This window comes from Peromyscus maniculatus, chromosome 6 (assembly GCF_049852395.1).
Source record: "Peromyscus maniculatus bairdii isolate BWxNUB_F1_BW_parent chromosome 6, HU_Pman_BW_mat_3.1, whole genome shotgun sequence".
NCBI classification, from domain to species: domain Eukaryota; kingdom Metazoa; phylum Chordata; class Mammalia; order Rodentia; family Cricetidae; genus Peromyscus; species Peromyscus maniculatus.
In genome coordinates this window covers 138,458,778-138,482,995 of record NC_134857.1, presented here as the reverse complement: position 1 = coordinate 138,482,995, position 24,218 = coordinate 138,458,778, and the positions used below count along the sequence as shown (strand labels likewise).

Genomic DNA, 24,218 nt, shown 5'->3' with positions numbered 1-24,218 from the left:
CATATTTATTATAAACTTTACAAAAGAATCTAACAATGTTTATGATAACTCTGAAATAAGCAGAAGGAGATAATAAATACATCTCCTTTACTATGCCAGGAAAGTTATCTCCATCTGAAGTGGCAGCAGGAAAGGAAAATTTGGTAATATTTTCCTCTCCATTTATGCATGATTAGCAAATATGCGTCCCCTAACAAACAAACTAGAAAATTATATAAAGAAATGCCTTATCAGTTCTCTAAATGCTGTGATTTAGCAGTTATCTGATTATTGCAGGGCTCTCTTACAATAAATGAAATCACTCCAAAGCCATGGTAAATAGCAAATTTCCAAAACTTCCATTTGGGTAATCCACATTCCATTGGAACAAAACCAAGAGTGAGACTATTTATCAACATGCACAGTAGTGTAAAACTTTTTTCCTGAGGAGGCATGGAGAAACCATGTGTTTACCATGGATGGGGCAGCAATGACAGAAACAAAGAACCAATTCCACTCACCTTTAGCCTACTGAGCCAGTAAGTTGGGATAGGGTTACTTACAGCAACATGACCAAGTTATAGGCAGCTCCATTGCTTCCCACCAAAAGTCTCTTTCAGCATCTATTAATGCCTATATATCTTCTGAGAAGGTTTCATGAGTCCTCTTCCTTAGCAGCCTTTAACTGCCTGAAAAGCCCTCAAAGAGAGGCAAGGCCTCTTGAGTCCTTCCTCTTCTCTATGGGGCAACCTGTGCTGATAGCCTGCTGGCAAGCCTGCTAAGATGCCAGAGGACAACAGTGATGTCATAGCCAGAGAAGAGTGTTGCACAGTAGATGGTACAACCAAAACACTGGAAACCTGTGAGACTGACAGATCTCCTCTAGGACAGAAGTGGGGAATTCCCTGATTTGAAGTTGAGAGGCAGTGATTGATAGAATGGCAGTTTCTTGTTTTATTTGTACCCCTTTGAATTAAATCTATCCAATAAACTGATTTTTTTAATCTTATATTTTAGAAGACATCACTCTACTACTTATATCTAAATCCTTTTTATTGTTATTGTTTTTCAGTGACATTTCTCCTTTTTTTATTGAAAATAAGTTCTTTTCTCATACAAGATATCCTGATTATAGTTTCACCTCCCTCTACTCCTCCCCGTTCCTCACCACCTTCCCTCCCTTCTGGAACCAGTCTTTTTCTGTCTCTCATTAGCAAAGAGTAGGCTTCTAAGAGATAGCAAGCTTCACATAATGCAATGGACTGATCTTATATGCATAGATGAAGAAAACATTATTAAAGACAGAGATTTGATCTCCATGACACAAGACAACAATAAAATACCCAAGAGGAGTCCAATGAGGGCCCAGTATCAAGGGTGTAGCAAAAGCCAGAGGCCCTGAACCAGACCAATGACTCATTGCAGTGAACACTTACAAGTAAAGATGTAAGGACTAAAGGGCTTACTGTGTGATTCACTGGGCCACACTACAGCTTCCATGGAAAGAATTTTTTACTTGTTTTTGTTTAGTTAGGTGGTTTGGATTTGTGTTTTGGGTTTTTTGTTTGTTTGTTTGTTTGTTTGTTTGTTTTACTTCTAAATCTTGTTTCAGGGGGCTGTTGTAAGGACAGAGAGAAGGGAGAGGAGAGAGAGAAGGGAGAGGAGAGCAAGATGAATGGGATCAGGATGCATCATGTGAAACTCATAAAGGATCAATAAAAAGTTTTTTTAAAAAGCAAAAAATAAATCTTAAATTACTATCTGCATCATCAAACTGACGGGAGTTTAGTCACTGATAACAACAGCTGCTGACAGTGGCTCAGAGATGGGTACACATGTGTAACATTCCAAGTAGGCTCAGTTGACAGAAAGAATTAACTCTGCAGTATTTGTTGGTAGTGAAATTTGAAATCCTTTTCATGCAGTAGATGGACAAGAAGGTGTGTTTGTAGTTGTTTATCAGGGCATGGATTAGAATGTGGAGAAATGATAACTTGTATATTCTCCTCGGGTGTGGAGAACATTGTTCAAAAAATTAGTAAATGTATTTGCAGTCTCACAAATACACTCCAAGGAACATATGTGAGAATGCTCACAGTGTAATGCTAAGTGAAAAAAAACATGGCATTAAACATACTTAATCTTTTTTCCTTTTTAATGTTTTTAATTGAAATAGAAGCACGCCCTTTTTCTCCCTCCCATTCCATTCCTCCTTCCAGCTCCTCCCAGTTACCTCCCTTGAGCCCCTCCTATGCCCTCCACTCTTGTTGCTAGCCTCCTTTTCTTTTTTTTTTTTTGTTTGTTTGTTTGTTTTGTTTTTCGAGACAGGGTTTCTCTGCATAGCTTTGCGCCTTTCCTGGAGCTCACTTGGTAGCCCAGGCTGGCCTCGAACTCACAGAGATCCACCTGGCTCTGCCTCCCGAGTGCTGGGATTAAAGGCGTGCACCACCACCGCCTGGCTCTAGCCTCTTTTTCTTTGATTACAATTGTTTTATACATACATGTGTATATGTATGCATAAATATATCCAAGTACAACTTGCTGAGTCTGTTTCTGTGTATATGGTTTCAAGACTTCCCATTCTGTTTAATCTTAACTATATGTGTGCCTGGAAGTTAGGTGTATGTATTTAAGATACCACCTTAAATAAATGGAAGGGTGTATCCCATCATGTCAGTGCCTTCTTTATAGATGTTGGAAGTATGGGGAATGGTATATGCCTCTTTATTCTATACTTCCTACATTTTTATTTGTATGCATGCATTACTTTTATATATTAACTAAACAAACGAAATTTTAAATAGAAAAAAGGCTCTGATTAAGCAAAGTAGTGTGTCTGACATACTTAAATAGTTCTGTGGTTATTGTTATTTCTTCTGTCTTAGAGATAATGTTTTCTCACAAAGGCCCCTGCTGATGAAGCTCACAGACTAGTGGTTGGCAGTGTACTTTCTAAAGCATGTGATTTCTATCTTCTCTTTCCATTCTCCATCATGTTCCACTGCCATGCAAAGCTCTTGCTTCTCATGGGAGCTACTGTTTCTTGCTGAGATACACTCCTTTCTGTATGACATCTGTCAAGTCATTTTCAAAACACTTCTAAGATCCACTTAATTCTTTGGATTAAATTGCTTAAGTATAAGTGGTTTATGACAGTCACTCTGAGGTTGGCTAAGGACACTGGAAGTCAGCTCTTTTCCTGGATGTGCCTTTCTGAGAATGAGTGGGCACAGTTAGTGTCGTCTTTCTGTGATCTCATACATGTTCTTCCAAGTGACTTATTTTATGCTCTCACTGGACATTTTTATCTGCATCTGAAATCATACTTACAAACCATCTTCAACAGGCGGGTGAGCCTAAGACAAAATGAAACTTTTGTCTTTATGTATCCAGTTACCTATAACAAAATGGTCTCGCTCACTGTTTGACTGTTATGCAATGCTGGTGATGAGTTAAGAGCAAAAATTAAGGTCTTACAGAGCCCAATTCAGAGCTGTCACCCCAACATATTGACTAGCAGACAGCTGCAGCAAGTCTGTCTGGCATGAGACCATCAGCTTTGTAGATGTTGAAGAAGGGCTGCTACCTGCCTTGGGTTGGAGGCTAAAGAACATGGTTGCAGTGGTTCCTTGGGGTTTCCATGATAAAATAATAATAATAATAATAATAATAATAATAATAATAATAGTAATACAAACTGGAACCGCCTAGTATTGGAATGTGCAGTTTCATCTTTCTTGGGCAGGTGGCTAAAGTCCAGGTGGTAACACTGCTTCTCCCTTTGAGGCTATGGGAGCTCATATCTATTCCTAGCTTTGTTGATGGCCCTCCTTGTGCATCTTCCATCCTGTCCCTCCATGGCCTTTTACATAGACTTCTGTCAATAAGGACACTGGTCCTATAGGAGGAGGGTCTACCTTACTTAAGTAGAACCAATCATAACATCATATCTACAAAATTACATCTTCCAAATAAGGCCATAGTTTGAGGTCCTGAAATTGTGAAGTAAACATATTATCAGGGGAGAATTACATAATACCTTATTTAACCCTCAGGAGTATTTAGGAGAGAATTTTTGTTTGAGTTTAATCCTTGGCGTTAGTTGAACAATATTTTTCTTCCTTAGAAGCATAACCCAGGAGCAGTGAGTGGGTAGGAAACCTCCTGACAAGACAGAGATAGCACAGTGTGAGGGCATATGGGGTTCATTTGGGTATAGTTCAAGAGGAGATTACCATCTGGGTCCAAGTGTGTAATCAGTGACCAAAACTGTGTAATTGATAATGAAAGCAACAGGGAGCTGGTGAAGAGTTTTATACACATCTTGTAAGAATTTTAAGACTGATCAGAGCGGCAGTGTTACAGTTACATGAATCACATTTTGTCCACTGTTAGGACCCACCGTTTGAACCCGCCCTTTCTAGTCTAGGAACCACCTCCCTTCTTTGTCCTGTTCAAGTGCTTCTCAATGCATTTGCTGCTGGTTGTATTCTCCTAATTCTCTCAAATTCTGTTGAATTTTAATCATCTTCTAAATAATTTAATCAGTAACAATTTTCTTTCACTAATAATGAACCAATTCTGCTTCTGGCATTTATTACTTACAAAACAAATCAAGATGGGTGCTTAAATATTCAGAATATTGTGAATTGCTTGAAATTGCACTTTTTATCCCACATCATAGACTAATGGTGAAAAAAACTCCAATTCTGAATCCTAACAGAATTGTCCAGCTTTAAAATGATCTCTGATTCAGCCATTTTGTATTTTCATGAGCTTTTCTAGTGGTTGCTTAGTCTGAGGCTGCATTCTCTATGCCAGGGCTTCCTCTGTAGACAGCTTCTCGAATCCTTGTTTTAACTCTCCTTTTAGCCTTAGGGTGACATTAGGCAGGCTTGTACATTCCATGACTGTTAAAATCTTCCCAATTATAAAGTAACTGCCTAGATTTATACCCAGAGAAACTTAATTGATTAAAAGATTATCACTACAAGCCCTGTTTATTTTGGTGAGTCTCACAATTGCAGTGTTTGATCTAACTGTCCTGAAGGCATGAATATAACCATCATCGGCATTAATTAAAATATTAATAAATACAAGCAGTATCAGAAGTTTCTAGTTATGATTGATGAATGAACATAAAATACCAAGAAATATCATTGAAACTGCTTTCTTTCGGTCATTTGTACAAACTAAAAAGGAAGGAACATTTTTACCTTGCCCTGTGAAAGGGATAATGGGAATAGGGTCTTCTCCTCACAAAGGGGAGAACACGGGACAAAAGACACCTCATGTTGAAATGCTTCCCAGCTCTGAAGATGTGGAGTATTCCACAGAAGCATATATTTTTCAAAAAATAAATATTAACTTCTATATACCCAAGTTTTTATTTAGGAAAGCATTTGTCATACTTAATAGACTTTATCTATCTCTGACTTCCCAAAGATCATATTGAAACAGACTTTCTCATGATAACTTTTTAAGATGAGTCATCATCTTGACTTTGTATTACAGCTTAAGACTTCTCAAGAGATATTAAGATGCAAGAAAATCACCTGAATAATTTATTCAAGGACTAGATAAGTGATTAGACTGAGGTGTGTCTCACACACAAGATTCTACCTACAAAGAAGGCTCTTTCTGAAAGAAATGCTCCATTTTTTTTCCTGTACCTTAAATGTCAGCAAATCTTTGAACACTAGGGCAACACTTCACATCTTTACCTTGGAGAAGTTGGCTCCTTGAAAAATCCTAAGGCTTAGAAGTGAATTGTTTCATTTTACTCTTAGATGGGGTTAGCTGTTTTCCTAGAAGCTAGTATCTTTCAAGAAACATGACTGGAACCATTTATTATTGAATCATAACTTTCTCCTGACATTTGGACACTTTTAATCTGATATTGAGCACTTCTTCACGCTGACTTATAGCTATATTTTCTGAAAGTGCCACTATAGTTGCAAAAAGACCCCACCTCGAAAAACTAAGCCCCAACATGGATTTTGGAGGGACACAAACATTCAAACCATAACAACCTCTATGAACTCGTAATATTCTAATTTTTGATAACTTATTTCTAAAGAAAAGGTGAAGTGCAGGAATATGATCTGGGAAAAATTGTCACTGAAAGATGAAGACTAGACTGGAGACATAATCTGGTGATGGCCTTATGAGACCTTGAGTTTGATACCCACCACCACAAACTGAAAGTTTTTTTTAAAGGAAAAATGTAGATTCAGTGAAACTTTTAGACCTGAAGAATGCATGTGGATTTTAGGAGACAATATGTTAATTAATGCACAAAATCATATTTTATTTGTTTTGATTTTACTAGCTGTAGTAAATATATAAAAATATATAAACGTTTCAGACTGATATTTCATAGCAGGTAGCATAAAAAATTATAGATTTAATTTCTTGGCTCTCTTTTCAATATTTATTTCTTGTTGCTTTTCTATGAATTCATTAGTTCAAGGAACACCTTTATTCCTTGGTGTTTCCCAGCACATAACTACATACCCAGCACAGCGGGGGAGCAATAAAAGATGACTTTGAGTTTCATAAACAAGAACAGTAAAGCACAAATCAAAACAAGAAAATAAACCATGAAAGCACAGACTCTAAGCAGAGACTTTGCAAATACCTCTAAAGTCTGCTGTAGAGGAGTGACTTTTATTTAAATTAACCACCTTATTAAGCAGTTGAAGATGAAATCAGGGGTGATGGTTTATACTGGGAATCGTTTTGGAAAGAAGTTCTTTGAAGTCAGTTGATGAAGATTCCTGCAGAGAGCACAGAAGCCCCGAAGTTCTGCTAAGAAGAAGCTTGTCTATAAATCCTGGTAGAGGTATCCATGAGCACCCCTTGAAGCCAAACACTCAATCTGCTCTCCTTTGATCACTTGTTTTGATTACTGATAGTATCAGCATCAGCATTGAAGTCCAAAAGAAGGCCTGTCCAACAGCCCAGTGATCCAGGCAAGATGATTCTGTTTCTTGGGATGAAGAAAAACAAAATATATAAAACTCAAGTATTATAATATTAAGATAAAAATTAACCCACAAAATCTAATGAACTTTTAAATGTGAGCATTTCACCAGTCAGAAACAGAACCAGCCTCTGCTAAGCTCCTCAGCATCCCCCTCCTCACAGAGACAGCCCTTGCTACAGGTTTCAGAGATGTGCTTAAGGTTCAGTAATGGTTTTAAAGATGCCTCTTTCTAAGTAGGACATGGAGAGATCTTGGCAGACTTCCATATTTCTATGGCACAGTTAGTGAGGCAAAAGGTTTCCCAGAGGTAAAACTAGGAACATTTGTCACTTGAAAAGTGCAAGACTGTGTGGATGACTAAAACAGTATGCATATCATAGAAAGCCTTGGAAAGAGTGAGCCCTCTTTTGCCCCTCGCCTTACTAGGTATGGCATCTTAGGCAAGATCAACTCAGAGACTGTCTTAGGTTACAGAGAGTGAAGAAGCACTTGGTATATGTAGTCTCACTTTTGGACTAATACACATACAATTCTCAGATGACCACAGTTCTTTTTAACATAAATGTTCAATAGTATTGGATTTACATAATGTAATAAGATGAATCTTCCTATGATTTCACCTGGATTAGGCCTGCCTAGCTAGGAAGCGCTGCTGCTCATATGTTTGTGGTAGAGTATTGAAAGAGAGGCTGTAGCTGTAGACTACATGCTGTGATTATAGACAAGAAAAAATCCCCTGTAGGCATTCAACTCAGAATGAAAAACATACAGGATTTAAGAGGGAGGGAAACCATGCAGTGTTGTGTGAACCCAGAAAGGAAGTTCTTATCTTTGACTTCAAAGAAACATACTGTACAAGACTTGCCAAAAGAAACACATTCCTATTTTCTTTTTGACCTTTTCAATACCTTAAAAAAAATTTAAAAAAAAAAAAAAAAAAAAAAACAAGAATCTAAGAATTTTTTTCTGCCTTTGTTGAGAGCAGGTCTCCCTGTGTAGCCCACACTGGACTTGAGCTGGTAGTCTTCTTGTTTCTGCTTCCCACATGCTGAGATGACATTCACCCCATGCCTGATGTAACTCCTTTCCCATGTGTATAAATATAGGGTAATGCTGAAAATCATATTGTTATTTAGTCAGTGTACAAAGTTCCAGGAGTGAGGCTGCCTGGCTTTGATGTATTCTAGGCTGTGACCACAATTCAGAAAAAGCAAATATGTGCTTCTATATGTAGCATGTATGTGACATGTTCATGATTTCTTGTGTCTTATATTATACTCTGTTTCTAAAGCACATTCTCCTCTCTTCCTTTTTGATGTTGTAGTAGCTAAACAAAGTAGTTGCTGCCTAAAAAAAAAAAAGTTATTTTAAAAAGTTAAAAAAAAGTTATTTTAAACTGACCAAATAAGTTGATCTAAATCAAGTAAAGCGATCAAAGTTATCTCCCTTGGTAGTACCTCATTTTTCTACATTGTATCTGTATTCTGTGCATAAATCACCCATCACATGTGTTTATTGTTCCTGAGTCTTTGTGAAAGAATGACAGTGTTATGTGTCTGGATGTTTAGCTTGTAGCTGATTCCCATCGAGTTGATTTAAGGCAAGTCAACTTACAGTGGCTTTGCCTAAGGACATGTGCAGTTTCTAGCCAGATCTGTGAGCCCTACACACATTATAGACCCACTAACACTTAAATGTTTTATCATTAAAATTCAGAAAATACATGAAACAGATATCCCCAAGATGACAGATTATAAGTTGGTTTAAAACTGTAAAGACTATACAAGTTTAGAAAATTAAATCATCTTTAGCACACATAACCATTTATTTATACTGTTAATGTTTTTATATATCTACTCTGAACCTGATGTTATACTAATTCTTAGAAACACCATGTTGAACAGGCCAGATGTGGACCCAGCCCTCAAACAGCATCTGATATAGTTCACAAGATTGTGTTTTGAGTGATTAAAATGTGATTAAACTGACTCACAGCATGTAGGTCATATTCTCATGCTAAAGGAACAATAATCTGCTCTAAAAAATGGGGAGAAGGTATTTTTCCTGTTTAATTTGAATTTTTAAAATACATGGAGAAATGTGCCTTTGTTTCCTGCTCAGAGGTAGGCATAGCTCACCTGGGGCCAAACATAAAAATATGTGAATTTAAGCTCTCTGGAAAGTGGGACCCCCATTGCCGAGGACAGCACCCAACATGGAAGGGTGGAGCTGGTGCCTACATGGAACCCTCTCCCCTATGTTCGTTCTAGTCTCTTTGCTATGGGAAGGTACTCTGCAGGCTACTAAAAGAGAAAAGGGGACACCAGTCCAACCACAAAAGCTTTGACGTGTAATCTGTCCTGTCTGTAAAATATGATAGGGCAATGTGGCACAGAACTTCTGGCTTGACGTAAAGCCCGCTCCACAAGGAGGAATCCATACCACACACTGCTTGGGGAACCATGAACCAGAGACCAGGTAACTCAAAGTCCTAGGATAAAACCAAACACTATTGTTTTAGATAATTTTTTAAATCAGTAAAATGATTCATAATGGTATTATGCTAGACTCATATGGAAGTGCTCTATTCAGTCATCATCAGAGAGGATTCCTCTAGCAGCAGATGAGAAGAGGTGCAGAGACCCGTAGCCAGACATTATGTGGAAAGTGTCTAAATTGGAGCTCTCCATCAAGTTCCTCCACTCAGAGCTCAGAGAATCCTGAAGAAGAGAAGGCAGAAAGATTGAAGGAGCCAGAGAAGATGGAGGACATCAGAAGAACTATGCCCTCTGAACCAACTAAGTAAGGCACATATGAACTCACAGAGACTGGAGCAGCAAGCACAAGACCTACATGAATCTGCAACAGGTCCTCTACATTTATATTATAGCTATTAGCCTAGTATTTTTATGGGACTCCTGATTGAGAACCAATGGGTCTCTGACTCTTGTGCCTGCTCTTATGTAGCTAGAGTTTTCCTGCCTGGCCCACAGTCAGGACAAATCTTTATCACCCGCCAGTCCCACAGCCCGCTCAGACCCAACCAAGTAAACACAGAGACTTATTTTGCTTACAAACTGTATGGCCATGGCAGGCTTCTTGCTAACTGTTCTTATATCTTAAATCAATCCATTTCTATAAATCTATACCTTGCCACGTGGTTCATGGCTTACCGGTACTTTACATGCTGCTTATCCTGGCAGGTGGCTGGCAGGCAGTGACTCCTTCTGCCTTCCTGTTCTTTTATTTCTCCTCTCTGTTAGTCCTGCCTATACTTCCTGCCTAGCCATAGCCAATCAGGTTTTATTTATTGACCAATCAGAGCAATTTGACATACAGACCATCCCCCAGCACAGCCAAGTGCAGACCATCTCAGACACCTGCACTCAGGCCCATGGTCCTAATCATCCTCTATGCGGACCTGCTGGGTAAAGCCACGAGGAACCCAAGAACGGGCTCCCACAGGACATACAGAACATCCCACAGCACTCTTGCATCTCCTTTCCTCCTGTTGGGTTATCATGTCCAACTTTGATACGAAATTTTTTGCTCCATATTATTATATTTTATTTTGTCATGCTTGGTTGTTATCTCTTAGAAACCTGTTCCTTTCTAATAAGAGACAGAAAGGGAATGCTTCCAAAGGGGAGGGAAGGCAGGGAGTAACTTGGAGGAGTAGGGTCGGGGGAACTAAAATCAGGATATATTGTATGAGAAAAATCTATTTTCAATTAAAGGGGAAAAATAAAAAAGAGGAGGAGGAAAGAAGAAGGATGAGAAGGAAGAGAAGGAGGAGAAGCAGAACCAGAAGAAGCAGAAGAGGCAAAGGCAGAGACAGGAGGAGGAGGAGGATGCCATGAAAGCATAGGACACTGGAAATGATGCAAAAAGAAGGCCAAGTAGGGCTGATACTTATTATAGGTGTGGAAGAGTAGAAACAGATCATACTTAGTAGTGTCTTTTGTGAAAATCACAGTTCCACTTGAGATTCTTCTTGAGAACTGTAAAGTAGCTACAGCAAGGGGATGCATAACCCTATCCATGCTTTCTTTTTAGAGGAGTTCAGCCTTTATATATTATATATATATGTATGTATATATATATTACACATATATACTTTATATGTGCATATGTATATAATGTGTGTATATTATATAGGTGTATATGATATATATATCATAATGTGATATATATATATACATACATATATATATATATATATATATATATATATATATATATATATTGTGTGTGTGTGTGTGTGTGTGTGTGTATGTGTGTGTGTAGGATTCTCAGGAGTTCAGGAGTCAATTTTTTTCCTCCACCTTTATCTGGGTTCCAGGGATCAAAATCAGGTCATCAGGATCCTGTAGCAAGGTAGCGAGCACTTTTGCTCACCCAGACATCTCACTAGCCCAATATATATTTTTTCAAAGTATCATTGCACTGTGGAAAGATAGGAAGATAGATACAAATACAGAAGATATTTGTGGTATGAGCTGGAATTGAGGGACTCTCAAGATAGGCATGGTTCAGAGAACTTCAGGTTGTTTAGTGATAATGGCTTCGTGACTGCAAAATATCAGGGTGAGGGTAACTGGAAGAATTAACCGCAATCCCCATATCTCTGACTGAAGAGATGATGTACATAACAGAATCATCCTGAGACTGTGACATATGGGTGGAATAGTGCTGGACTGAAGATATAATTCTTTATTTATATGATCTATACTGTGGTTTTTTAGATGATAAAATCAATGGAATTAGAATATGTGCCACATATCACACACACACACACACACACACACACACACACACACACACACACACTTCCAGGCAGCCTGTTCTAGAGTACACAGTCTTTTTTTTTTTTTTTTTTTTTTTTTTGGTTTTTCGAGACAGGGTTTCTCTTGTGTAGCTTTGCGCCTTTCCTGGAACTCACTTGGTAGCCCAGGCTGGCCTCGAACTCACAGAGATCCGCCTGGCTCTGCCTCCCGAGTGCTGGGATTAAAGGCGTGCGCCACCACCGCCCGGCCTAGAGTACACAGTCTTAACCACAATGAGCTGCTTCTCATGAGCATCAGTTCAACTCTGAAAGCATCATTGCTTGTAATCTCTTTAGATAATAAAGTAGAGATGATGAATAAAAATGTGTTAAAGACTTAATTTTTATAAGCATCTACTTTCTACTTAGCTTATGTCAATGAAGTGGGTATTTGGAAATGTGGACAGGACTATGCAATTGGAAACACAGCATGTACAGGGAAAACTAACACTATAGATGACATCTTTGGTATAGATGACTATTGGTGAAATTATTAAGGCCACTCCACGTAGTTAAAAGGGAGGTTTATTTTGTGGGGTAACTTACAAGTGAAGGGATAGTTTACAGGGTCTAGAAAAGGTGTGGCGCACTCCGGTCGTGTTCTCTGGAGACTCTGCTTGGTCTACCTCCAGTGTCCAGGGTCTAGGAACCAAGAGAGCTGGGGCATCTGGATCTCAGGTCTTCAGGGTCCTCCCTTGACCCCACCTTGTAGGCATGACAGTTACTGAAGCCTCAATGGGGGTTGGAACTTCCAGATTAAAGCTGGAATGGCTACCCACTACATCTCCCCCTTTTGTCTAAATAAGAAGGTTCTAACCTAATATAAGACTATATACAAAGGAATGGTTATCAAATATTGTCCAGGAGTAATGAGGGATAATGACCTAGATAAGATGGAACTACAACCAATGCAAACAATATCAAGCAAGAAACACATACTAAAATCCAGAGAAGACTAGAGCGTAGATAAATGACATGTTACAAAGATCATTACAAAAGGTATCATATCCTAAAGAACCTGAATCTAATCCTTAATATGTTCTATCTAAGATAATATATGTATATATATATATATATGAAGTTGCTTGCATGTACTTCCTGTTTTTATTTTTGTTAGCTAATATTATTTCCTTCTTGGGTCTCTGAGGGAGTTGAAGATTTAGTTAGTTATAGTTGAAGATTAATTAGGATAGAAAGTGAATTAGATACAATAGGATAGATAATAGAATTATTTTCTCTGAATTTGTCAAATACAAATGAACTAGACATTGTTTAGGTATTTATTACTTGTATATATTGTCTTCAAGATTTTAATTCTCTCCATGCTTACTCACGGTAAAGGACAATGACTACAAAATTGTGACAAAACACAAAACATTTATAACAGAGGTAGGAATGTATAGTGTGATATGCAATATGACAATAATCTTATATATCAATACACAGAATATCCTAAACAGAAGTAGAACATACATACAGTATGACAGATATAAATCTTCATTTATATCAATATACAAACATTTTAAATAAGAGTAGAAACATATGTACATTATAACAAATATAGTTCTGTATACAAATTATCTTAAACAGGAATATAAAAATAGTTTACATTTGTATCAACATATAAGAATCCATAACAGTGCTAATTACAGTACAAATTATCTAAGGCTGCTATTTTACTAAATTTGTTTACTAGTTTATACAATAATCTACCATAACGTCTTATACCTATCCATTCCATTTATTTTCCCTTTTTTTGAGACACTTTTTCTTTTCTTAAGGAGAATACTGAGTTTAATATTTTCTTCCACCCCCAACCCTATAACCATCATCCATAGCCCTGAAAAATATGAAACCTTAGGGAGAATGGGCGTCATTTTCTTAGAATTGCTTCCTGCTGTTTAGGGGTGATGGTATCTCTGTTGGGTACTGTGAGAAAGCTCAGATAGTTAAATCTCAGTTAGACTAACTGTACATTCTACAGCAATTTTTAGAGTAATGGCTAAGATTGTCTGAAATTCTGGCAAGAAGTGTAGTATGATGATGATTACCATGGCATCATTCTGGATTTGGTAGAGTTGTTGTTGTTGTTGGGGCCCCATCTTCCTTCTGGAGACTTCAGAGATTGCTATTGGAAAAACTTATTTTTTATCAAAATTGAAAGTTTGGATTTAAAGATGACATGACATGTAAAAAAGGATTCTGAGAAATCAAGAGTAAGCATGGAGAGAATTAGAATCTTGAAGACAATGGTCCCTTTTATTGCCTTCCTTCTGTCCCACACCAGAGGGCTCTTCTGATATGGGACTGAAGAATCTCTCAACCTTTTCTTTTAGCAATATGCTTGGGTTTAGAGAAGGAGTGAGCCAATTCCATCTCCAAAGCCAGCTTGGCATATTTGGAAATTTGGGCGTAGCTTCTCTTACTACTTTCTGCTGGAGGGGGGCGCTATATCTTATGGGAACACAAAGAAAATTTTGTTTCCTTAGTTATGATAAAAGGTAAGTTAGATATGAAACCTTAGACTCACAAATATAAAATAGATAGGGTGTCTTCTTTAATTTTGCCAACTACAAATAGACTTGTTATTATAAGGAGACTAGATATTGTAACTGTAATTTTTACTTGATAATTGTTTTGTTATCTGTAATTTTACTATGTTAAAGTTTTAAAACCTTCCTTTTTGAAAAAAAGAAAAGAGGGAAGTGCTGTGGATGATTGATTGATAAATAAAACACTGATTGGCCAGTAGCCAGGCAGGAAGTATAGGTAGGACTAGCAGAGAAGAGAATTGAGAGAACAGGAAGGCGGAGAGGAGGAGATACCAGCCTGCCATCCAGGGAGCTTCATGTAGAGGCAGCAGGTAAAGCCATGGAACATGTGGCAACATACAGATTAACAGAAATGGGCTGAGTATAAGAGTAAGAACTAGACAATGGTAGACCTGAGCTAATGGCTGAGCAGTTTAAATAATATAAGCATCTGTATGTTTATTTTATAAGTGCACTACGGAACTGCTGGGACTTGGCGGGACCCGGAGAGAAAAATCCGGGCTACAAATGGTGCACAACGGATTGCCTAGAGTTTCCAGCCCGGCTAGTTCAGTCGGTAGAGCATGAGACTCTTAATCTCAGGGTCGTAGGTTTGAGCCCCATGTTGGGTGCCAGATATTAGTGAAATTATTAAGGCCACTCCACGTAGTTAAAAGGGAGGTTTATTTTGTGGGGTAACTTACAAGTGAAAGGATAGTTTACAGGGTCTGGAAAAGGTGTGGCGCAGTCCAGTGGTATTCTCTGAAGAACTCTGCTTGGTCTACCTCCAGCATTCAGGGTCCAGAAACCAAGAGAGCTGGGGCATCTGGGACTCAGGTCTTCAGGGTCCTTCCTTGGCCCTGCCTTGTAGGCGTGACAGTTACTGAAGCCTCAGACCAAAGCTGGAATGGCTACCCACTACAGATGACTGACCCTCAAAATATTTAAAGGAGCAAACCTATGTGGGAACCTATGTTGACCAGAACAATGTAATATCACATATGAGAGTAGGTGTGATCTTATCAGTGTGATATTGGAATATGAAGTCAACGAGTGTAACATCAAGAGAGTCAACAAAAGAGAGTTTTCCCAAAGAAAGTTGTGATGTTTCTGTTCAGAACTAAACACCACTATGGATCACCGGGTCAAGTAGAGAAGGACTGAAAGAATAAAAGATACTGAGAGAAATCTCCTTTAAATATGCCCAATTGATTTATTCATTCTTATGAGCAAGACCCCACTGGACTAAAGGGAATTTAAAGTATATGTATATGTTCCCTATTGTGTAGACACAAGAAGACACTAGTTTTTAACTTCATCATGCTTTTAGAAGAGAAGGTAAGAAGTAGCACATATAGCAGAGCCCATTGCTAACTACATTATAAAATACTTTCTAAGGTACAAGAGCTGATTTTCTAGTTCATGAAAATTGAAGACAACAAATAAGATGCAAGAAACTGAAAAGTAGCTAGAGAGAGTTTGGTTAGTTAAGCATTTTCTGTGCAAGCATGAGACCCTGAACCCATGTAAAATTCCCATGTGAAAATAGTAGGTATGGTAATGCCTGCTTGCAACCTCAAGGTTAGGGAGGCAAGGTTAGGAGGATCCCCTAGGCCTGCCAGGATAGCTAAATTAGGGAGTTCCAAGCCACTAAGAGACCTAGTATCAAAATACAAGGCAAACGAGTTCTGAGGAACAACACCAGAGGCTGACCTCTGACCTCTACATTTATACACACTTATGCACACACATACGTATGAACACAACATACAAAAACATGCACACACACAGAGTGAGAAGCATTTTTCCAGCTCAGGTAAATGACCAGAACTCTTTAGAATTTTCTTTGGCTTGCTGAGAGTTCATTCTGAAGTGAATCCTATCACAAAGCATCAATTATCCTTTTAGAGCATCATTTAGTATTGGAGGACAGCCACAGATCACTGGATATTTGAAGAAAGCCTCTATTCTGGGAGAAGAGGACAAAAGGAAACAAAGTAGAACTCAGGAGCTACACAAGGACCAGGGAGGGAAAGATAAATCTATAGTTAATATCCTCTAAGAGAAATGAAGAATGCATGGGCCCTTGACACACAAACAGGGAGCTGTAAAAACAGAGCATTCAGAATGCAGTATACAATTCTCATGAAGTATAAAATACACTATCAGATTTAAGGCAAGTCACTACATGTGGTTAGAAAATAAACTTGAGAAAACTACCTGGAAAAAAATCAAAGTACAATGGCATGGAAATTACTAGAGAATAAACAATTGACTTGTAGGCTATATCTAAGAAATTGTCCTCTCATCCAGTTAGTGAGGAATTGCAGGAAAAAGAATGCTTTCAGTGAAGGGGAAGAAAGTGTCCATTAAATAACCTTCAACAGAACTGCAAGAAGGGAAAACCTGTCAAAATCAAGCACAATTTAAGGAAACTCAAAGCACATTGTCACGAATGTTTAAAACCAGTGATAAAATTTTAAAACTTTCTACTGGAGAAGTTGAGTGTGATATTGGACTTTAAATAGGAATAGAATTGGGCTTTCTTACAAGCTACCAAAAACATGCCTCCATATTTATGAAGAAAAATTATTTCTGACCTAGAAATGTATATCCAGATGAACCTTTCAATCCTGTGTGAGTAAAATAAGCCATCTTCAGACTTCAAGATCTCAAAAAAATGTACCTACTATATATCCTTTCTCAGCAAGTAAATGGAAGCTATCTTCTGCCAAACTAGGGGAATAAAATCTGAGAAGAAGACATACAACCTAGAAAATAGAAGCTGTAACACAGGAAGAAAGTGTAGACATCACAGGGTGATGGAGAGGAGAAGCTTGCATGGGTCTGTAGAAGAAAAGCTCCAGATAAGAGCATGGAGACAGTGGTCTCATAGCACTGATGAACAGTGGGGAATACACCTCTGTGGCCACATGCAGAAGAAAATGAACCAGTGAAGGATACATAGAAGAACCTGCAAAAGATACACCAATGCAGAGGCTGGGAAGATTTTTCATTAAGAGCTCTTGGTGCCCAATCAGGAAGGCTGAAATTCTGATCCCAAAGTTTATTTACTAAGCCAATCCCAGGCCTATCTGTTACCCCATCTCTGAGTGGAGCAGAGACAGGATTATTGGGGCTTTCTGGCTTCCAGTCTAGAGGAGAAAATGCAAACCCCAGGTCCCAGGAGAGTCTCTACCTCAAAGGTATAGACAAAGAGAGATTGAGGAGAGCACCAGATGCCCTCTTCCAGCTTGTATGTATTTACACAGGTGTACACACACACATACATATGTCCATGAACTCATATAGATACATACACAAATAAGAGATATTTTAAAAAATAAAACAATACAATTTTTAACTCCCCCCCCCAAAACACAAAAATATCCTCCATACCATGACTTCTCTGATTCTTCCTGCTAGCCACAGTCTATTGTCTTTACCTTTATAACTGCAAAGTACTCCACACATGTTTACCAGGTAAGAAGAACATGCCACTCACTTGTTAGGGCCATTATTGGATGCTTAATATATGCTAGATTCCAGGTACAGACAAGATGTTCCACAATCCCACAATTTCAATAAAATTTGATGAAACAATAGTTACCAAGTCTTGCAATACATTCCCTAGAAATGGTGTCAGAGTTAGAATGATAAAAGGTAACAGAGAAGGAAAATTATCTTGTTAAGGTTTTTAGTTAGCTTTCTACAGATTTCCATGTGAAAACAACGATCTGTAAGTGTTTATTCACTAACTTGTCCCCAGAATATTCTTGCACTAATTTCAGAAGTTAAAGAAGACATAAAGACAGCTTTGGATAAAAACCAAAGTTTCTAAGTAAATTGTACCTGGTAGCTTCCAAATCTGATTCAAAGTATGCAATTTTAAAAATAAAATGCTATGTAACTTTTAACAAATATCATTAATTTTTATTTAAACAGTACATTTTTAAAGACTCTGTGTGTGTGTGTCTGTGTGTCTGTGTGTCTGTGTCTGTGTGTCTGTGTCTGTGTGTGTATGGATGCCTACAGAGCCACCTAAAGTTGTTGTTTGAAGCAAAACACTGGTCCTTTGCAAGAGCAGCAAGTGCTCTTAACTGCTGAGCCATCACTCTATCCCCTCAGCAATAACTTTCTTTTCTACAAAAATCTAACAGGCCGGGCGGTGGTGGCGCATGCCTTTAATCCCAGCACTCGGGAGGCAGAGCCAGGCAGATCTCTGTGAGTTCGAGGCCAGCCTGGGCTACCAAGTGAGTCCCAGGAAAGGCGCAAAGCTACACAGAGAAACCCTGTCTCGAAAAACCAAAAAAAAAATAAATAAATAAAAATCTAACAGTCTGGAAAAATAGATCAGTTGGTAAAGTGTTTGTCATACAGGCATAATTTCCTGAGTTCAATTCCTAGAACCCATGTTTAAAAAAATCCAGGTTTGATGGTATAGGTTTGTATTCCAGCACTGGGGAGGCAGAGATGGGGGTATCCTTGTGGTTTCTGGCCAGCCCAGCCTACTCAGCAAGCTCCAGCCAAGGAGAGACCCATTCAAAAAAGGCAAAGGGCTCCTAAGAATCATACCTAAGGATTACTTCTGGCCTACACACACACACACACACACACACACTCACACACACACACACACACACACACATACATGAATATACACACGCATATGATATGTATAAACAAAACCTACAAATTAAATGCAAAGTTTGAATTAGTATTCCCTTAATATGAATTCAATAGTCATCAAACTATAGCAATGTATATTTAATATATATATATAATTAAGATATTCTATATATATATATATTATATATTAAGGTATATTAAGATAAATATACAATACTGTATAATTAAAAATATATGTCAAGATCTCCTTTGAAGAACTCAGGATATGTATTGTAGAAAGAGCACACAGGAATTCGTGTCTTCATTGTTCCCAGGGGGCACATTCACAGGGAGAGTGACCTTTAGTTAAAATGAGAAGTTCCTCAAGCTAATTATCTATAACTGATAGCAATCAGGAGGAGAGATCCAAGCATTCATTTGCTTATTCATACATTCACCTGTCAGCGTATAGTCAATAAATAGTTATCAATTGCCAGACACTAAGACACATACCAGGAGGAATAAAACATTGCTGTGGCCCTCAAAAGCTTATCCCAGAAGAAAGTGACATGAACACCTATAAAATAAGTTTAGTGTTGACTATATCATGGTGTAAGTCTGCAAGGCCTTTGCCAGTTTTAACTTAGAGAAATAAGAAAGAGATATGTCAGGGTTTTTCTAGAAATTTCTGATGTGATTATAAATCCTTTTCTTACATTTGAATCAGGGTTCTATGGTTCCAAGAGCGTAGACTTCATGAAGACAGTGTTTAATGAGAGTGTGGAACATTGGTGGGCCCCAATAAAGTCATTTATAGAATTCATCTATGGGTCAAAAATTAAACTCTGGGGTGAAATCTGACTACATTTACAGAAATGGGGTACTCTTCCAAAAGGTTCTGTGGAAGTTGTCCTGGGCTTGATTCCACTTCGTGGGGCAGTTAAAGGGCTCAGGAGCGTTATGCTTGTATGTCCTGTGTAGACTATATGCACCAATGCGGCTGAGTGTCAGGGCTAAACAATTGTGTGTGTTCTCTCCCAGTGCAGTGCCTGGAGATGACCACCAAACGGAAGCTCATTGGCCGCCTGGTGCCATGCCGCTGCTTCCGCGGTGAGGAAGAGATCATCTCAGTGTTGGATTACTCCCACTGCAGCCTGCAACAGGTGCCCAAGGAGGTCTTCAACTTTGAACGCACGCTAGAGGAGCTCTATCTGGATGCCAATCAGATTGAGGAGCTGCCCAAGGTGAGTTCTGACAAAATGAAGACACATCGTCAATGCAAAGTTCCTAATGCCAAGACTTGGCATGGAGGTAGTTAGCCTTTCCCTTCAGTCCAGATAACTGACACACTGTGGCCTTCTGCCAGTAATTGACACATCAGAGACTCTCACAAAACAAACTTCCATCACAGCCTTCCATCCAAGTAACTTACACAGCATAGCCGTCCATCACAGTATTTGGCATGGCTGCCTCCCATCCAGATAACACAGCAGGGCCTTCCATCTTGTTAACTAACAGCCTGGGCTACAGAGTGAGTTCTTCTGGGCTACAGAGTGAGTTCTTCTAGTCTATAAAGTGAAATTCTACAGTTCCCTGCTCATATTTTTATACACACATACATATATACACACAAATACGCACATGAGAGTTTATGTTTAGAAAAGAGAGGGAAATAAGAAACATGACAATTTTAAAACAAATTTATGGTATATGTTAAAATTACTTTATTTTTAAACCGTGAGCTATTCATTTTAAGTGTAACATATTTTACAGATAATATAATGACAAACATGATAAGAGACTGCAGGTGTAGAATACATTATTAGTGGAGTGCTTATTTATCATGGGCAGAAAAGAAAAAACACTTATATATATGCACACTGTCATCATAAAGAAAATCAGGTCTCATGTGACTTTGTTCTCTGTTAAATGATAAGGAAGTGACTAAAGCAAGCCAAAGCCACACCTCAGGGAATTTCAAAGTCGGAGACACCTAGCAATTCCCTAAGTAAATCACTAGCTGGAGCAGACAGCTTGACATTTACTTGTCAAGTACTTATACAGTTGAAAGTGTGTTCCATATGCAAAAAAGTTTATGAAATATTTCAATGTGCTAATCAAAAAAAAATTGTTAAAAAGTTATTTTTACTTGAGATTATGAATTGTGATGTTTATAAAATGTTTCAAAACTAGAAAGTATTTCATGTTTACTTCAAAAGTAACCTGCTTAATTTTTAACAATATAAACTATAAATATGTAATCCTGAGTCTTTGCTCAGAAGACCTGAGTCAATTCTAGAAAAAGTTGTTGATCACATGGGTTCTGTAACCAGAAAAATGCCCAGATTGCAGCTCAGAAAAAGGCTGCACGGAGGTAGGCCATCTCTACAACTGAATGTCAGCCCCTGGAAGGCAGAGTGGCACCTGTCCACCTGTGTCCAGTGAAGACATACATGGTGTCTTTTACATTGGACACTCAGTCTATTCGGCAATGGCTGCTGAGCCACTCACAGACTATCAATGTACTGGAGGACTCAATTAGTAAAGCCACAAAGTTTAAACAAATTATAGCCGGGCAGCAGTGGCACATGCCTTTAATCCCAGCACTGGGGAGGCATAAGCAGGTGGATCTCTGTGAGTTCAAGGCCAGCCTGGTCTACAGAGTGAGATCCAGGACAGGCACCAAAACTACACAAAGAAACCCTGTCTCGAAAAAAATTATAAATATGGTGTTTTTGTAATTTAGAAAAATAAGTACAAGGTTTTGGCTACTGTTGTTTGTTTTAGGTCAGACCAATATAGGATTGGCAGGTACACTAGAGGCTGAGTTAAATTTAAATTCTATATATTAAAAAGTAAGAATTTAATGATTATATCACAAATATCACACTGGATATATTTATGTTAAAAGAGAGTTTTAATTTATATTTACCCTAGAATAATCTTTCTTTACCTTCTAAAGCTAGCAACTTTAGGTCAATCTCATCTTAAAATATTTTTCCAGATCTACAAAAAAATATTTTAAGACAACTAGTGAAAGTAAAAAACATGGTAATTTAATGAAGCAACTATTTTTTTAATATATATTCTCTGCTACATAGTACTTGAGTCTTTAGGAAGAAATCAGTCTCTGCTCCTGGGTATCTGTCAGCCTAATTACAGGAAGAAATAAAAGAAATATTAGAGACAAATGCACAATAATGCATCACAGAAGCCAAAAACTGCTATAGCACTTATGCACAGAAGAGTTCCCTTCTTAAGGAGGTAAAGAAAGGACTTATTCAAACATGGATGAGCAATCAAGACAGCATTATCATAGGGAAGAGAACTCTGGAGCAGTAAGGATGCTGTGAGTCAAGAATGGAGAGAGAGAGAAGATAGGAAAGATCAGAAAGTGGCAGCTGTCCCAAGTTACAACACAGCATTGTTGAAATGTAAGCATCAGCAAAATAAAACCATTGAGGAATTATGCATTTTGTGATTCACTGGGACCCTAGGTTGGCTTGGAAGTGAAATCTAAGAAAGTTTTTTTATCCTGTTAATTAAAACAATCAGTTAGCAATAAATAAAAGTAATGTAAGTGCACCAAACACTCAATATATTTCCTGTGTACTTAAAAAGAAAAGAAACCATTGTCTCTTATTCTCTATATATTTCAGACCTCTTATGTAATCACTTAAGATCTGTAAAAGAGACCTCTCTCTGAACGATTTGTTACTCCCACAGAGCAGCCTCATTGGTCTCATCTGAAGCATATAATGACCTGAATTGTTTGACATTTGAGATATGATCATAACAGTACAAAAACATATTTGTAAATTGTCAAAAACAGTAGGAAAATAAGAAACAAAACCCCAAAGAATGATAATGTCTCTTTCCTATAATGGGAGTCCCATCCAAAATGGCTCTTAAAAGATGTTATATAACAGAAAGAGAACAATGAGTTGAGGTTGATGGTGTTTGCAAAGATATGTCAAGAGTTATGAGAAAAGAATCAAAAATAGATTTGAAAGAACAGGAAGATTCTAATTTTAATAGTTCCCTCTGTGGTGCTTAGTTTCTATAGTAAAAGGTAAACATGTAAAAGCCATGGCTTTCCCACAAGGACAGAAGTCATGCTGTGTATAATTTAATACTGCTTTGCTTTTAAATTTTAATTAAGAGGTAAAGATAGCCGGGCAGTGGTGGCGCACGCCTTTAATCCCAGCACTCGGGAGGCAGAGGCAGGCAGATCTATGTGAGTGCGAGGCTGGCCTGGGCTACAGAGCGAGTTCCAGGACAGGCTCCAAAGCTACACAGAGAAACCCTGTCCCGAAAAACCAAAAAAAAAAAAAAAAAAAAAAAAAAAAAAGAGGTAAAGATATAGACAGAATAATAAATGGGTGTATATTAGATTAGATTTAAATAATGTATGAAGACATACATGAATAAGATAGCACAGTGAAATAAAGCGACTTCTTGGCATTTAAAATGTCTGTAAAAAAAAAAAGAATAAAAACTGTATAAGGAAAGCCATTATGTGACCAAAATTATAATAAAAGGGAAGTTAGTGAATTAAATCAAGTTGACCATATCTAAAATAGAATAGATCTAAATTTGAAATACTTTACTATGAAAGTTTCTGAATATTTTAGAGATTGAGAGCTTATATTTTGGACCCAGATTAGATCCATTTGGTTTGGAAGGTATTCCTTTTCCAGAAGCCTCAGTTTTTCCATCAGGATAATAGCAGCATCTCTTATACATAACATAAGACGTGGGGGCAGAGTGAAGGATGAGTTCCATTTCCTGAGTGATAATGTATGTGTGAGAGACCTGCCTGGACTGAATCTACCAGGTTGAACTCAATTCAGGGGAGTCTTTGCCCTGGAGGAGATGGGAATGGGGGTGGGCTGGAGGGAAGGTGGGGGTGGGAGGTGGGAGGGGGGGAACAAAGGAATCCATGGCTGATATGTAAAATTAAATTAAATTATAAAATTAAAAGAAAGAGACCTAGAAATAAAAAATCAAAAGCAGATATTACTCCAGCCAGAGCTGAAGTATGTACGATTCCCTTAAAAAGTATGCTGATTCAAACTAAAGATAGATTTGGTGGCATCCTAGGATAGTTCTAAGAAGTGACTACCTACCACCAACAATAACAAAAGCCATGCAAACATGTGTCCAATACCTGACACTATATATCTCAGTGAACCTCTCTACAGCTAGAATGGCCTCTCTGAAGTCATGGAGCTTCATTTAGGGTTTTGTATCTTCATAATCAATTACAGTTTTATTCATCCACCCT

At 38.0% G+C, this 24,218-nt stretch overlaps 1 protein-coding gene across 5 annotated transcripts in view; it reads left to right on the top strand.

Moving 5' to 3' along the window:
• Lrrc7 (leucine rich repeat containing 7) overlaps window positions 1–24,218 on the top strand; it is a 475,963-nt gene that overhangs the window by 185,392 nt on the left and 266,353 nt on the right. For all 5 annotated transcript variants that reach the window (XM_015993791.3, XM_015993794.3, XM_015993790.3 and 2 more), the window contains one exon: window positions 19,973–20,175. In XM_015993791.3, the coding sequence (XP_015849277.1) occupies window positions 19,973–20,175 (203 nt within the window). The remainder of the gene's footprint in view (window positions 1–19,972; window positions 20,176–24,218) is intronic.